At 41.8% G+C, this 17214-nt stretch overlaps 1 protein-coding gene across 1 annotated transcript in view; it reads left to right on the forward strand.

Annotated features, from left to right (window-relative positions):
* LOC103256117 (FGGY carbohydrate kinase domain-containing protein) overlaps window positions 1-17214 on the forward strand; it is a 325744-nt gene that overhangs the window by 75166 nt on the left and 233364 nt on the right. Inside the window, exon 3 of the mRNA XM_008054012.2 lies at window positions 13313-13441. Coding sequence (XP_008052203.2) covers window positions 13313-13441 — 129 coding nt within the window. The remainder of the gene's footprint in view (window positions 1-13312; window positions 13442-17214) is intronic.

Below are 17214 nucleotides of genomic sequence, written 5' to 3' on the forward strand. Positions count from 1 at the left end.
GTCTGCTTTCCATATTCTGTCTAGTAAATGCTTGGTTGTCAGGACAACTGCATAGAAGGTGGAGGGTCATTGATAACCTCATGAATTCTTTAAACAAACATGATCAGAGCAAATTCCAGGATATGCTTGCAAGCAGGATTAAAGACAAGGAAAGGTTTCAGACGCGTCCTTCCATTTACAAAGTTGATATTCTCTTTTAAGAATCGTCTACAGTTGAAGTTGCTCGTAATTTTACCAAAAATCCAGAAAAAAGACCTCATCTTACTGGGCAGTAGTTTGTCATTCTAGCATATTAAGCATGAGTTTTATGTCACCCTTTCTTGACAGAGCCCCTGTGGTTCTCCGTGGTCTCTCAATACTAGGCACAGAGCAAGCACCCAATATATATTATAGGAATGAATGATCTCAAATCTTCACAGTGTTCCGTATAGTTGAGTTCTGTGATATATGTCTGCAAATAAATGGAATTTAGGGGGTTTAAGTGGCTTTTTCCAAGGCCCTTGAAGTTTGGAGGTAAGTGCTCAGAATATCCTGACTTCTAAAATCATACTCTCTTCTTTTGTATGTGTAGAGAGTAGACTGCCTTGCTGTCAAAAAAAAAAAAATGAGGAAGAGACATTTAAAGAGGTAGAGCATTTCTGGAATCAAATATATGCTTTTCAAAACAATGCAGAAAACCTTTTTCAGAGGTAGAACACTTATAAAAAATGAAGAAATAATATGTAATTAAGCATTCATTGAGGATAAGCAATTAATCCTGTCCTCCAGGGGTGAATTTATGTCTAGCTTATTTGCACATGAAAGTACAAGATGGGTTTCATTTCTGTGAAAGTAAGACATCTGGTTGGGAAGTGAAAAATTTGGTCAATTACCTGAATCATGTTTGGTCTACATGATAGAAAAGACCCAGATGTCTTCAAATCACCAGATGTTTGGCGTTGTGTGGTTAACACCAGACACACTGACTGACTTTTTCAAGTGAGAGTTGCTGTTTGACATTCTGTAGATTCATCTATTGTTAGGAGGTTGTTATCATTTTGTAAACCAGCAGTTTGCAAACAGTAGTCTAGACTAGAGACCAACACTGGCCCCTGACAAAGTGTTCACTGGTATGTGATGGATTGAATAAATAAGGTCATAAAAGCAATTATATTTACTTTAAAATAATGTCCTTTATTTTAAGCTCATCTCCTTTCTTTCTTTTTAGTGGTACAATATTCTGTCAAATGATCCTGATTCTAGGGTTAGTTTTTAATGAATCAGAGACAAAATTTAAAATTTAGAAACCTATGTCAGTCCTCAGTTTTCTTTGGGTGATTTTTTTTATTGGATTGTGGAAAAAACAAGGCAAAGCTGTGAAAACCACTACTGTAAACTTTGTGAAATTTTTGCACAATGACACCTAAAATATTTTCGTGTATTTCCCAAATTTGCCTTCCCCTAGAAGTGGAGACCTCTCCTTGACAGAACTGTTTGCATGAGTCTTGAAAGTATTGATCATTTTAACAATCAAGTGTTTTGCTGGAAAAAATTTTTTTTCCTTTTGAAACAAGCATTTTGTCCTTAAAATAACTCCAAAGAGAACACCTTCCGCACTTTTAAAACACTTCACTCTGAAGCCATGCCATGGAGACATGACCATAGGAAGAAACTTTCTATGCTGGAAAACTGAATTCCATCACTGTGAATATTTTAACAGCTTTCACAGTTTCTATAGTTTGTTCTCATGACCCCAAAAGTATATATCTCCACATGCTGCAACATCAAGGATCTCTCCTTAAGCTTTATAAACTCAGCCAGAATGAACTGAGTACCCTCTGTGTGCCAGGTGCTGTCAATTACACCAGGAATAGGGAGTCATAATAACCATAATAATATATTTTATTGAGCATTTGTCATGTGTCAGACAGCATGCTAAAATGCTTTATTTACATTATCTTGTTTGGTTTGCATAACAACTGTGGGAGAAAATATCATTATTATAGCTTTTTTAAAGGTGAGGCAAATGTTGCTGCGGGGAAGTGAAATCACTTGTCCAAGGTTGCAAGCCCTATGAGTGGGAAACCCACCCCCACCATCCAAGCCTGTCCACCCCCTCCCTAACCTGAAGTCAGAAGTGTTGGGCTAAACCACCTGCCTCCTATGACTAAAGCATCTACAAAAAGAGCTCTGCCCTCAAGATGATTATAATCTAAATTAGAAGAGCTAGGTACAAGGAAAAAAGCCATTATGTAGAACAGAATGATGTAATTCCAAAAAACATGCTGTGGGATTGTAGAGGAAAGAGTGATTAATTATGATCTACCCAGGGAAGGCTTTTTGGAGGTGGCCTTAGGCTAGGTGAGAACAAAATAGGGCACTGGCAATTATCTAGAGAATTAGGTCACTGTGGGTGCCAAAGTGGATGATTTCAAACTAAAAAGACTGCACTTTCTGCTCTGAATATTTCAGAATGGGCCGCCCACACCACTGGAATCTGTTGGATTTTCACCAGCTCTCTTGTTCTCCATGTGACTTATGGCGCTGGTTTGCATGAGCTTCCTGCTCCAGCTGGGGAAAGTGCAGGATGGCACTGCCATAGCAGGGGGTATTGGCGAAGTGGAGGAAGCCTGTCTTGAATCAGAAGCCCTGGGTCCAATCTAGACTCTGCTTCTGTAACTGGTTGATGCCAAGGAAACCACCTCCCACTCTGGGTTCAGTTTTCTCTATTGCAAAGAGTATGCACTGAAGTTAATGGTCTCCAGGGCCATTCAAAGTCCAGTACCTGTTTTGAGATCGGAGAAGGAACCAGAGGAGAGGAGTGGAATATGCTGATTCAGCACGTTGGGATTTCGTGGCTCTTAGGGTTTTGTTCCTAGACATGATCTACCAGGGGAGCCTCCTGCAAAGGAAGCTGCCTTCCTTTTCTATTCATGCTGCTCCATACCTATCTCCTCAAATCTACATGGTGTAATAGGAAGATCCCGGACCATGGAGTCGGGGAATCCTGGTTTGAAATATTGACCTATTATATCGGTGACTTTGAATAAATTATGTATTCTTTCTGTGCTTTGTTTCTACTACTATAAAAGAATAGATTCTAACGCCATAAACTCTAATCTTATTTTTATTTTTATATTACTTTTTTGAATCAGGATCTCACTCTGATACTCAGGCTGGAGTGCAATGGGCTCAGGTGATCCTTTCACTTTAGCTTCCCAAGTAGCTGGAACTACAGGCACACACCACCATGTTTGGCTAATTTTGTGATTTTTTTTTTTTGTAAATATGAAGTCTCGGTCTGTTGCCTAGACTGGTCTTGGATTCTTGGGCTCAAGCAATCCTCCAGCCTCAGCCTCCCAAAGTGCTGAGATTACAAGTGTGAACTACCACATCCAGCCTAATTTTAATACCATAGATAGATTCTCATGCTAATGCCGTTGGTTTGTTGTTGGCATTGAAGGTGATAGCAACTGAAAAGTGCCAAGGGTAGTTACTGAAAGCTCACAGGTTTCAATAAATGGGCACTATTACTATTATATTTATTTATCTTGCTAAAATATAAATTGTGTATACCACTCATCTACTCACTGACCTACAGTAGCTACTAGTTGCTTGTTGGACTTCTGGAACCAGCCTTGACCAGGCAAGGAGAATTTGAGAGCCTCTGTTCTACTAGAAGGTGATATCCACAATGCCTTGCCACCATAGCATCTCCCATCTAGTGAGAGTCCTGGGCCTGCAGGTCAGCCATTTTCTAGGCATGTGCATTACTGATTGCATATAAAACTTGATGATATCCTCATCACTCATTACAGAAATGCTTACTAAGTCCCCAGTATGTGCCAGGCACTGTTCTAATGCTGAAGATGCATTTAAGCAAGAAAGGTAAGGTCCCTGAGTTAGAGCGGTAAGAGTGTATTGTTGGTGGGATTGTGTTAGAAAGTACATTTCTTGCCCCAGTGGCATTCAAGATTCGTAGTTAAACTTAATAGCCTCTCTCCTCTTTATTCTTCCAACAGATATTCATCACCCTATGTTAGTGTGCATGTTTAATATTTTTGTGTAAATGTATTGATCTTTGTCTTAGGATCTTTATTATTATTATTATTATTATTATTTTATTTTAAAGATGTGGGGTACAATTCAGGATTAGGTAGACAAGTGGTCATCATACAGGTAAAGTTCGGGCCTCCCTTTGGTCCCTACTTTGCCTGGTTTGAGATCAGGTACCCTTATTAATGTTATATGGCTCCCCTCCTCCCCTGGCAGTTTCCCAAACCCTTACTACCGCCAAACCCTTTCTTATAGTATTATGTTCAGGGTCTGTTTATGAGTTGAACATGTGGTACTTAGTTCTTTGTTTCTGTGATATGTCATTGGGTATGATAGACTCTAAATCCATCTAAGTTGCTGCAAAATCCGTAACTTTTCCTTTTTTATGACAATATAATATTCCATTGTGTATATGTACCATATTTTAAAAATCCAGTCCACTTTTGATGGGCAGCACAGTTAGTTCCATGTTTTTGCTATTGTGAATAATGCTACAATAGATATGTGTGTGCAGATACCTTTTTTATAGAATGATTTGAGTTCCTCCAGGTATAGTCCCAGAAGAGGGATTGCTGGGTCATATGGAAGGTCAATTTTTAGATCTTTTAGGAACTGTCACACTGTTTTCCACAGAGGTTGTACTAGTTTACCCTCCCACCAACCATGTAGACATGATTCCTTTTCTCTGCATCCTCTCCAGCATCTGTTGTTTTTTGAGTTATTGATGATGGCTATCTTGACTGGAGTTAGGTTTTCCCTCAGTGTGGTTTTACTTTGCATTTCTTTGATTATTAGTGAGACTGAGCATTTTTTCATGTATCTGTTGGTGGCTGCTTGTATGTCTTTTGAGAAATGACTATTCATATCTTTTGCCCACTTTTTGATGGGGCTGTTTGTTTTTTTCCTTTCAGCATGTTTGAGTTCCTTGTAGATCCTGGATATTAGACCTTTGTCAGATATTCAATTGGCAAATATTTTTTTCTCAGTCTGTGGGCTGTCTCCCTGCTCTCTTGATGGTTTCTTTGACTTTGCAGAAACTTTTCAGTTTAATGAGGTCCCACTTGTCTATCTTATCTCTTATGGCATGGACTTTTGGAGTTTTGATCAGGAATTGGTTGCCTACTCTGACTCCCATAAGGATATCTCCTGCATTTTCTCAGATTCTTATAGTTTGAGGTTTTACTTTTGGGTCTTTGATTCACTTAGAGTTGATTTTTGTGTATGGTGATAGGTAGGAGTCCTGTTTCAATCTTCTGCATGTGGTCAGCTAGTTTTCCTAGCACCATTTACTGAATAGGTTCTCCTCTTCCCAGTGGTTGTTGTTGGAGGCTGTGTTGAAGATGAGTTGGTTGAGAAATTGAGGTTTTGCTTCTGGAATCTCTATCCTATTCTTGTACCGGGACCAGGCTGTTTTGATTATTGTAGCTTTATAATTAAGTTTAAAGTCAGCAAATGTAATACCTCTTGCTTGGCTTCTTTTGCTAAAAATTATTTTGGCTATTCATGGTCTTTTATGTTTTCATATGAATTTCTGTATTGTCATTTCTAGTTCTGAGAAGAATGATGTTGGTAATTTAATGGGTATTGCGTTGATCTATAGATTGCTTGGTAGGATGGATATCTTAACAATGTTAATTCTTCCAACCCATGAGCATGGAATATTTTTCCATTTGTCTTTGTCATCTTATGATCTCTCTCTTTTTTTAAAAAATTTAAGTTTAGCTGAATGAACATTACTGAGGACTTATGTTCTAGACATTGCTGGATGGTGGAGGTGAGGGACAATAATACAGAGATGAACAAAGTAGTTTGGGCTATTCTCTGTTTAGTGAGAAAGAGGGATAAAGACATCTATAAAGACCTTAAAACATAAGAGCCATTTGAAATTAAAGTAATAATATATGATCTGTTTATTTATTAAACACCTACTATAGGTCAGACCATAGGGCCAGGGGTTCGAGAATGTATAAAACACAGGCCAAACCACATAGGCACTTACAAGATATAATAATTAAAATACATAATTCAGAAGCGGTATTGGATGGGAATAGTGTCTACTACAAAGTAAGCCACATGAGGGGAGGGACCTTACCTGTCTTGCTCCTTAATGCCTTTTCAACATTAGAACAGTGCCTGGCACATATTGAATACTCAGTAGACATTTCTGTAACGAGTGATGAGGATATTATAAAGTGATGAGGATATCATAAACTTAATCTACTTTAAATTTAAATCAGTAATTTCAAGTAGAATTTAATCCCCGGTTGAAAATGAGATTATTTTTAGGAGGCAGATGAAGGGAAGTGAACAAATTAAGAAAATGGGCAGTCTGAAGATGTCTTTCAGCAGGTAGTCGAACATATCAAATTGGATGTCTCATTAATGGCTCTGATTGAATGAATTGTTCTAGACATGTGCAACTTCAATTCAGGAGCCAGAATTACTGGAATGCTTTTTAATCAGCTTTGTGTCAGTTGTGGTTCCAGATCTAGAAGACTCCCTGAGCTGCCCTGCTGAAGTGATATTTGCTCTCTGTAGAGGAATTTAGGTGCTTGATATAGGTCAAGCCCCTAATCCTATCAGTTCTCCTGGCAACCTTAAGCACAGGGATGGTGTTGTGTTTGGTTTAGTGAATGTTCATACTTTACTTAACTTTGGGCTCCACCAAATCTTGGCAGACCTTTGAAACCACTGAGCAAATGGTATGCATGTGTAAAGCACCAAACTTATAGTCATCATCACACACCTCTAAGAGAACTCCAGCCTATTGTTTGAGAGTTGTATATTCTTGCTCTCCCATCCCTAAATTTTATAGGTTCAGTCTGAAAAAGCCCCAGGACCTTCTCTGCTGGCAAAGCAAGGCATTGCTTAGCACTCTCCCAACCAATCTGGTCAGCCTGTTGACCTTGGCAGGATCGAGCTGGGACTAGCCCCCCAGTGCCAAACACAAGAGAACCAGAGTTGTGTACTGCCCATGCCCAGACCTCTCCCTGACTTTTTTGTGGGCTTGGAGCCAGCTCTCTCCCTGGTTTTCATCTCACTGTTTGTAGGAATACAAAGGAACACTAAACCTTCCAGTTAATTCAACACCCTGCCCCCACCTCCCCCTTCCTGGAGAGGATAACAGTTCTGTTGACCATTATAATGCATTTTCTGTCTCCCAGCAATCCACATAGTCATTAATTTCTGCTGCTGACATCAGGAAAGAGGATTATGTGTGTGTCTGAAACTGTTCCCAAAGTGCTCATTAGTCATAGATAATTGAAAAACTGGTAGGGGAAGATTTGGTGTAATAAGAGCCCCGGCCTGCAAAGAGGGACTGCAACCACCAGATAATTGTAGATTCCAGCTTTCGACCACTCAGACGGAATCTGCCCTTCCACATGGGAATTCAGTGGACTTGAACCCAAGAGCCCTCAGGGAGGTAGTGTGTTTTACATGACCCTCGAGAGTGTGTACACAGGTATAGGGGCCAACCAGATCAAGAAAGTAGGTGAACTGCCCTGGGGTCTGTTTCCTGCCTGCAGACTGAGGGGCAGGGTTTGGAAAAGGTGCATCGTATTCTCCTTAATTTAATCTTGTTTTTATGTCAGTTTAAGCTACTTTGTTTGGATCACAAAAGAAACACAAGACTGTGGCATACAAGAAGCACAAGCAGTAGAATACAGTACCCTCCACTGGATCCCAGTCCCTGCTGTAATATAGTTCTGTGTATTTTTCTAGGATGTTTTCTGGATGTTTATGTGCTTGTATCTTTGTATCCTTTTTAAGAAACCACACACGTGATCATACTCTGACTACTGTTGTGCATCTTGCCATCTTCTCTTAATTTATCTCAACGCCCTTCCAGATCCATACCTTAATTCAACCTCATGTATGTCAATGGCTATGTGAGATTCTGCTGAATAGATGTACCCTAATATATTTACCCTGACCAGATTTAAGGAAGAAAGTACCTTTAAAAATATTACACAGGAAATACATGTTCAAAGTAGAACAATTAAAAAGTACAGGTTTGTAAAAAGAAAAAAAAAAAAAACCCATAATTTCTTCACACAGAGGAAACCTATTTTTTGTGCTTATCTTCCCTAGGAATGTATTTTTACAAATAATCCCTCTACTGGGCCAGGCGTGGTCGCTCAAGCCTGTAATTCCAGCACTTTGGGAGGCCGAGGTGAGAGGCTTGCCTGAGCCTGCAGGTTCGAGACCAGCCTGGGCAACTTGGCAAGACCTCATCTCTACAGTAAATCAAAAAATTAGCCAGACGTGGTAGCGTGCGCCTGTAGTTCCAGCTACTTGGAAGGCTGAGACGGAAGGATCCCCGAAGCCCAGCAGGTCGATGCTGGGGTGGCCGTGAGCCTGCCACTGCCCTCAACCTGGGCAACAGAGTGAGACCCCAACTCAAAAACAAACAGTCCTTCTGCCTTTTTTATTGTTGTTCTTACAACAAAGTCATACTCTACGTGATGTTCTGCAGACTGCATAGTTTAGTTGGCTCGACTGCTGTAAAGACAAAAGCTATCATTCAACCTCTCTTCACACTGCCCGTTTATCTTAGAAAACCAGTGTGAGCGCTCCTGTGACAGGTCCTCCTTGCCCGGCCATGCCTGAGACCCTCTGCCGCCTCTCTTGTCCAGCCTGCTCTGGTTCTCTTCTCCTCCCTAGTGCCCTTTTTACTAACACAGTGAACTGAACGCCTCACACACTCTTTGCCATCGGGCCTCCAACAGTGAACCCACTTCCTGCTCTGCTTTCGTCTGTTCCCCCAGAACGCCCTCGCACTGAAACCAGCAGACCCTTTCCTCACCAGGCTCATCTGTCATCCTCACCTTGAAAATCTCCTTCTCTTTCCTGGCCAACGTAACTGGACCCTCCTCAGTTCTCCAGGGACATCATGTACAACTCTCTGGCATTTTCTACACGGTCCTGAGGGTCTTGGTTTTCTATGGTCTTTGTCACAGACCACATTATGAACTTCTGAGGTCCGAGGGGCCTCTTTCACTTACACCCCAGCACCTGGATCGTGGCACATTGTAGTTGAAAATCTGAGTGGCCCTCCTTAGTACCATTGTTACTGAAATGTTTGTTAAAATGCGTGAATGAATGGTTGAATGAAGCTTAGAAGAGACTGCGAATGCTTAGGCAGTGAACTCTTGATTAACTCTGGGAAAAGCAATGCTGTGAATAATTTAATTTTATGGTGAAAGAAAAGCCAAGCAAGGATTATTTCGGGAAAAGTTGTCAAGACGCACTTATGCTCACCTCTGTCAGCTCTAGTTCCTTCAATGCTCCTCTGGCTGATAAAGTGTGATCTTGAAGGGGTGATTTCTCAGGAATTCTCACCTATTTCTATCATCATCTCTTGTGCCAAGCTGTTTCCTTCTGGTCTTTAGATAAACAAAGCTCCTTCCTGCTTTGAGTCCGGATGGACTATTCCTGAAGACTGTGGTTCCAGTTGAAAGATGGGATGTTTATCCTTGTGTATATTTATTTTCATTCTTAGACCACTGGGTTGAGGAGAAGGCTGGTTCACTGCCCTAGGTTGGGTTTTCTGGAAGCAAAGGTTAAGACAGATTTGGGTGGGATAAGATGTTTATTAGGGATGGTCGTCTGTGAAAGGAAGGAGGAGGAAGTAGAGCTGGGCAGAGGGAAAAGTGTCCTGCAACACCCTGGCCAGCCCAGCAGAGTGCCCTGGAGTGATGTCACCCATCAGAGGCCTAAGTCACCAGGTGCCCTGGGAGCGGCATTGCCAAGGACTCTATGCAGCTGAGGCAGGCACTAGAGGAGCTGGCAGCTGGAGGGTCTCTGCTGACCTCACTCTGTCCTTAAGGGGGACTCTGGGCCATGGCCATCACCATCTCTATCATACTCCAAGCAATCGCTGTAACCTGTTGGTTCCTGCTCCCCCAAACCGCTTGTGTCTCCCTCTGTTTCTGCATCCCAGTTTCCAATACCTTAATGAAGGCCCTCATCTTTTCTCTTTTTGATTACTGAACTAACTAGCTGCACAGCTGTTTTCCCTAACCCCAGTCTCTCCTCTGCTATAATGCTGTCAGAGAGCAAATCTAATCACCTTCCTCCCAGACTCATGCTCCTGCAGCGGGCTTCCTGGTTAACTTCAAACACTTGAGTATGGATTACAGGGTCCTGCATGCACTGCCTCCACCTGCCTCTCCAGCCTCCTCTGTCTCCCCTACCCTGCTCCCTGGCAATTCCCACCCTGGCTTATGTTCCAGTTTACCTTCCCCCTTTGGATAGTTGCCTTCTCCCTTTGTCTTGACTTTGTCCAAGATGCTTCCTCTGCTGAGAAAGCTTCCTGTGGTCCTACAGCATATGACTAGACTCCAGGTCTCCTGCCTGCATGCCCAGGACTCTGTCTGTGCCTCACAGTGGTCTGCAGCATCATGCTCTGAGTCCAGAGGACACAGAATCAAATTAAGCTCCTTTACCAGCTAAGATTTCTTTCTAAATGACTATAGAGAAGACTTGGAAGAGTGCCCCACCCTGGGAATCCTCCTTCTGTCTAGAACCTTTTTTAATGAAAATTACAGCTTTTATGTTTGTGGATATTGGGGATGAAAGTGGAGCAGAATTTCCATTTTGACTCTACTATGGAAGAAGCTAACCCCTTAAAAAAAAAAAATTCAATTTAGTGGGCAAGATTTCCAAAGGGTGCTCCTTTGTTTATTTATTTATTTATTTTTTGAGTCCAAGTCTCACTCTGTCGCCCAGACGGGAGTGCAGTGGCCGCTCCCGGCCACTGCAGCCTCGACCTGCTGGGCTCCGGTGATCTTTCCACCTCAGCCTTCCAAGTAGCTGGAACTACAGGCGCGCGCTACCATGCCTGGCTAACTTTTGATTTATTGTGGAGATTAGGTCTCGCCAAATTGCCCAGGCGGGTCTCGAACCCGTGGGCTCAGGCATTTCACTCACCTCGGCCTCCCAAGGCGTGGGATTAAAGGCTGAGCCACCAACCCGGCCGGGTGCTACTTTTTAGACATACATAATGCTTGTTCTAAAAATACTTCTTTTGATCTCTTGATTCATTCAGAACACGTTTTTAAACAACATGTGCAAAAGGTAGTGTGATGACTAAGAGCACAGATTGTGGTATCATCAGTCAAAGTAGAATCCATGGCCTGTCTCCAGCTCAAAAGCTGTGGGACTGTGGGGACCTTATTTTTCCTCTGTAAACCTCAGTTTCTCCATCCACCTGTGAAATACGGACAGTCTCAGTATTATTGTTCCCTTCACAGGAGGTTATTTTGAAAATAAAGTAAGAAAATGCGTGATATGTGTCCTAAGCACAATCCCTGCCACGGAAGTACTTAGTAAATGGGAATAATGACTCTTGTGTCTTAGATACTAGACATAGTGACAATTAAGATACTGTCCAGAGCCAAGCCATCAGAGCCAATGGCACTGCTCTCTTCCAGGTTTCTGCTACTCTGGCATTCAAAACTCACTAGAGGTTTTCCGACTTTCTGCCCATGATTTGAGCATCTTAACCTCATCCTCCAGAACAGCACTATCCAATAGAAATATACCGTATATAATTAAAAACTCTCCAGTAGCCATATTAAAGTAGATGAAATTAACTCTAATGTATCTTATTTAACTTCAGATATACAAACTGTCATCATAACATAACTGCTAAAAAAAATTATTGCACTATTTTACACTTGTTTTCCAGAGTAAATCTTTGGCACCTGGTGTGTATTTTCCACTTAATATGTCTTAATTCAGATATTTAATTTTCACTGGAAATATCTGATTTAGAGTTCTTAAATTAATTTTGAAAAAGTAGATTTGTATACTCAAGTGGTTCCAAACATACTTAAAAGTTGTTCAGTAACTAAATTGAGTATTCATTTATAAATGGAAATTAAATACAATGAAAAATTTAGCCCCTGAGTTACTCTAGCATGCTTCAAGTGCTCAGTCCACATGTGGCTGTTTGCCACCATGTTGGACAGTGACGCTCTAGAAGCCACTGCGGTGGTTTCTGTCTTCCACTTTTTAGCTATCCTTTCTTTTTTTCATATTCAATTATAGATAGAAGCTCTTTGCTTAAAGTGGATGAAAATGGTGTTGTGGAGGTGCTTTGTTTCCATTCAGACACTCAATTTTAGAGGACATAGATTGAGCTGTTTTCCCTCTGACCCACCTCCCAACCTCTACCCTCACCTCTGCCTGCAGAGATCCCGTAGCACCTCTGTCCAGGCCTGGAGCTCCATGGAGCAATTAACAGGTAGCATCTTGGCTCCCAGCAAATTGCTGACCATGCATTCAGAGTCATAGAATCTTGAGGCCCAAAGGGATAGCATATATATGGGTCAACTCTTAGGCCCTCTCTTCAGTGCAAAAATACCTATAAAATTCCTGGGGTTGGAGTGAACAGTAGGAAAAGGCTAAGAGCAGTTGGATCATTTCATTCTTTCTGGCTTATGTGGTTCTCTGTGTCCTTATCTTGTCTTCTTAACTAGGTTGGGGGCAAGGACTGCTTTTTACAACCCCACAGCACCCACATGAAACAAGACAATCAATAAATTCTTAACTGAAGGCCTGACTGATTGCAAGAATCCAAGGTCACTTGAAATATCAGGGTCACTGCATTGCACAATGCCAAAGAACATCTTTCAGATTGTATTTTATGGTTGTGCAAGTAGCAGCCTTGTAGGTTTAGACTGGAGTTTCTTTTCCAGCTGAGAAAAGCTTTTAACAAATTTTTTATTGGTACCAAACACTTCCTCCCTTATCCTATGACAGGAAGCAAAGACAAGAGTTAAGTTTCCTTGACTCCCTTAGGGATATATGCTTATCAGGGAGTGTATATGGATGTGTGAACGTGTGTGTGTGTGTGTGTGTGTGTGTGTGTGTGTGTGTGTGTGTGTGTGTGCAAGGCAAGGCAGGCTGGAAGGCTGGTAGAGCTGTTGTTAGCAAGCCCACTTGGAACAGTTTGAGCATCTCACCTGGCCTTCTGTGTTTGTATTCCTTTTGGAATTTCCCATGAATGGAATCTTTCTCTGGTTTGAATGATGCCTTAGAGATCCTGGCTTTGTGAAGAACCCCAGAGCAAGACCCACAGTTACCAAGCACATAAACTCAAGTCACCAAATGAGAAAAAAGACTTCATGGCCTTGTGTTTTTTATCTGTTTGAAGTTGAGAAAATGCAGAGAAGGAGAAGGGAGGAAGGAGTTTCTCTTCAGGAAAGCCTCTGTTTGTTTCCGTGTTTTTCAAACTGATGAATGTTTGTTTTTCTTCATGTCTCCCCAGGAAACCAAGTGCTACCTCCTGGAGCTTCTCTGGGAAATGGGCTCACACCAGAGGCAGCAAAAGACCTTGGCCTTCCCCCTGGGACTGCGGTCGCAGCCTCACTCATTGATGCCCATGCAGGAGGACTAGGTAATCTCCCTTTTCAGTTGAGAATGTTCCCCAGAACCTACGGCATCCCTTTTCTGTTTTTAAAGTAAAGGTTAAGGACTGGTATTTCAAAATATGATAACAAAAACCCTTTTTTGCAGTTAAACATGTGGATAGAATTATAGAACTTTTCATCTATTTATAAAGAATTTATTCATAATATTATTAATTTCTCCATACATGATCATTGAAAAAATTGATTTGAATAAATTTCTGAATGATTCTTTGGTTTACTGAAAATTTGAAGAAAATGTGTTAATTTCTAACTGCTGTACTTACCTATTTTTTTTCTAATGAGACTCCAAAACCCTTATAAAGTCTAAAGATTTATTTTCATAATATATTTGGCTTATGTCCTGGCTCCAATTCCTTGGCTGTAATCTTGAGTTCATCTCCTATGTAACTCTTAAACCTGTCATTCATGCATTCATTCATTCATTCATCAAATACACGTTGAGCACTGACCATGTCCAGGAAAGGTTCTAGGGGCCAGTGAATTTAAAACAAAACAAAAGAAAACTTGCCCAGATTTTAATGGAAAAGCACAGAATGAAAGAAAGAATTAATTACAGTAAAGTCTGATAACTGTCCTCTTCATCCTTCTTGCAGTTTGTGTGTGTGTTGGTAGTTCTGATTCTCAGTCTCTCTTACTTCAGCTGTAGCCATATATTTTCCCCTAGGCTTTCGTTCTAACAGTGTTTAGTGTTAAGCTGTGGTTCATAGTTCGTAAGATCAATTTACAGGACACGGACATTGAATTTGCAGAACAAATGGAATGGAATGGAATAGAACTAAGTAGAAAACATGAGAATACGTTTCACGTGGAAAGTGAGCACTGCTTCATGGAGCTGTTCCCATTCCACGTGTATGTGCATGTGCATATTAGGCTTGATGAACATTTTTTTACTGTGGCTCGTGATTTAAAAACTTAGATGGATATTCTGGTTCATACTTCATCTTACAGCCGAAGTTATCTTTCAGATACTTACGTTGATTGTGCCCCTGGAACTCTGTCCAGAGAACACACATGTCCTCTGCCCAGAATGATTGGTCCTCCACTTGTTCAGCTGGCTAACTCCTCCTCTAACTGGAAGACCCATATCAGATGCTTTATCTTCTGCTTAGCCTTCCGTGAAACACTGAGACACATTTAGAAATTCTCTAAATTGTGCCTATTTCAGCAAACTATTTGAAGAAATGATTACAGTGTATTATAATTTCTGATTTATCTGCTTGTCTTTTCCACTAGACTGTGAACTCCTTGAGAACAGGGGCATTATATTATTGTTCTCCTTTCCTTCACGCCAAGCCCTGTGTCTGGGTCTTATTGGTGCTTGATGAGTTTAATTTTTTTTTATTTTTTTTTACTTTTTTTTTTTTTTGAGTTAGAGTCTCACTCTGTCGCCCAGACTGGAATGCAGTGGCTGCTCCTGGCCACCGAAGCCTTGACCTGCTGGACTCCGGCGATCCTTCCGCCTCAGCCTTCCAAGGAGCTGGAATTACAGGCATGCACTACCACGCCCGGCTGATTTTTTGATTTCTTGTAGAGATAAGGTCTCGCTGCCCAGGCGGGTCTCGAACCCGCAGGCTCAGGCAATCCACTCACCTCAGCCTCCCAAAGGCGCGGGATTACAGCTTGATGAGTTTATTAAATAAATAGTCACATTAAGGCAAGAATAAGGTGAGATGGCTTTAAACTGTAGAGTGAATGTCTGTTTCCTTATGCAGCAGGTTATTAAATGGTCTCTTATTCTACACAGTACATGGACTTCCAGAAACAGGATAACTCTCAACGATCTATGAACATGTCTTCCCTATTCATCGCTATGTCCTCAGGATCTAACACAGTGCCTGAGAATTGGTAAATAACTAGTAATACATGTAAGTTGGTTGAATGGTATGTAATGTAGTTTTAATTATAGTCAAGGATATTTCTCACCAAAGACTTTTCATTGTGAGCAGTGTGTGCTTTAGATGGGGATGCCGTTATTTTGTTTTGGTTTTTTTTTTTTGAGTTGGAGTCTTACTCCATCACCCAGGCTGGAGTATGGTAGCACAGTCACGGCCACCCCAGCTTCGACCTTCTGGGCTCCGGTGCTCCTTCTGCCTCAGCCTTCCAAGTAGCTTTGAACTACTGGCACGCACTACCACATCCAGCTATTTTTTAATTTATTGTAGAGATGAGATCTCACCAAGTTGCCTGGGCTAGTCTTGAACCCGTGGGCTCAGGCAATCCGCTTGCCTCGGCCTCCCAAAGTGCTTGGATGACAGGCTGAGCCAGCTTTTAGTTTTTAAGTATAAGCAGAGAAAGAACTTGTGGTCTAGATAGACATGAAGCATTCCTGTCCTCTAGCAATCCTGACATTCCAGATCATGTGTGAGGCCAGGAAACTTTCTCTGTCAAGCTTTTTCAGTTGTCCCTGGGGTGACAGTCTCAGTCATTCACCCCCTACCCAGGTGACAGGCATTTGCTGGGACCACCACATGCTGAAAGAAAGAGGGCTGCCCCATGGGGAGCCACAGACGCCATGGATTCCTTGTCAGTTTTTTAGACCCTTCTCAGGGACATACCAAAACACACCTTATTACTTCTACCCAGGACTTGCTGTGCCCTCCAATGGGAGGACTGCCAAATAACCCCCTTCCTTTTCCTTAACAGAGATGTTCAATGACAAAAATTTTACCTTTAGAGGCTTTGGCTTAGACCCTTTGTTCCCTATAAAGTGCAAATGCTTAGAAGTTAGTAAATTTCCCCTCTATTTTCCAAAGGTAAGTCTTTTAGGTGGAAAGATAGAATAGGACCATGGATTCTTTAAAATCTGAGCTTAGGTATCTTCAGGGGCTGGGAAGGGCCCAGGAAGGGTATTCTCATGAACTGGGGGACAGTATAGACTGACCTGTGCCCTCTTATGCTTCCTCTTCACCTGACAACCAATTCAGGATTAGAACATCTGGGAAAGAGGAGGCCTGGGTGCAAGTGTTCTTTCTCATTTCCCACCCTGTCTGTGCCCCTGGCAGGATGTGGAGAATAGAGGCCCGAAAGCCTTGGAAAGGTCATCCACAGGCCCAACCACATATCCGCTAAAGACATGTATTACCTGCATGCAACCTGTCAGTTATTGGCCTAGGCCCTGGGGATTATCAGCAGTGAACAAATCAGGCAAAGCCCCACTCGTTTTGAAGAAAACATTCTTATTGTTCTCCCCTGGCTTGTGTGTTTGTAGCTTAATAGTACAAAATATTGTAATGCTGTGATAAGGGTACTCAACATGGTATCTGAGGATCTGGATTTAAACTTCCATTCTGTTTACAAATATGGTGCCTCTCAGTGCTTTTGCTTCCTCTTCTGTGGTGAGAGATAGCAGTGTGCAAATAGAGTAGTTGGCAGAGTGTCTGGCACATCGGAGGCATGCAATATTGAGGTGTCTCTCTGGTTTTCTCCCTCTGGGGCCATAATGCCTGACAAGAAGTAGGAGTTTCATAAACAGAAGTTCTGGTAGGATGTGTCCATCAGGAGAGCTGTCTTCCTTTTGGATAGGCATGTGGAGAAGAACCAGAGGCTTCTGGACTCCCTCCGCCTTCCCTGAACCTGGCCTAACTTTCCTTGTCCAGTTCTCTTAACAGAAGACAGGATTTGCCACGTTAAGATTCTCTTTAGGTTGAGGTCAGAAACAGCTTCAAGATCTAGTTCAGTGAATTCTGTGCTAAGACATCCCTAGATGTCAAGTAAGAACCTAGCCTTGGATTCAGAATTG

This window comes from Carlito syrichta, unplaced genomic scaffold, assembly GCF_000164805.1.
Source record: "Carlito syrichta isolate Samal-C Ts95f unplaced genomic scaffold, Tarsius_syrichta-2.0.1 Scaffold288945, whole genome shotgun sequence".
Classification (NCBI taxonomy): Eukaryota; Metazoa; Chordata; class Mammalia; order Primates; family Tarsiidae; genus Carlito; species Carlito syrichta.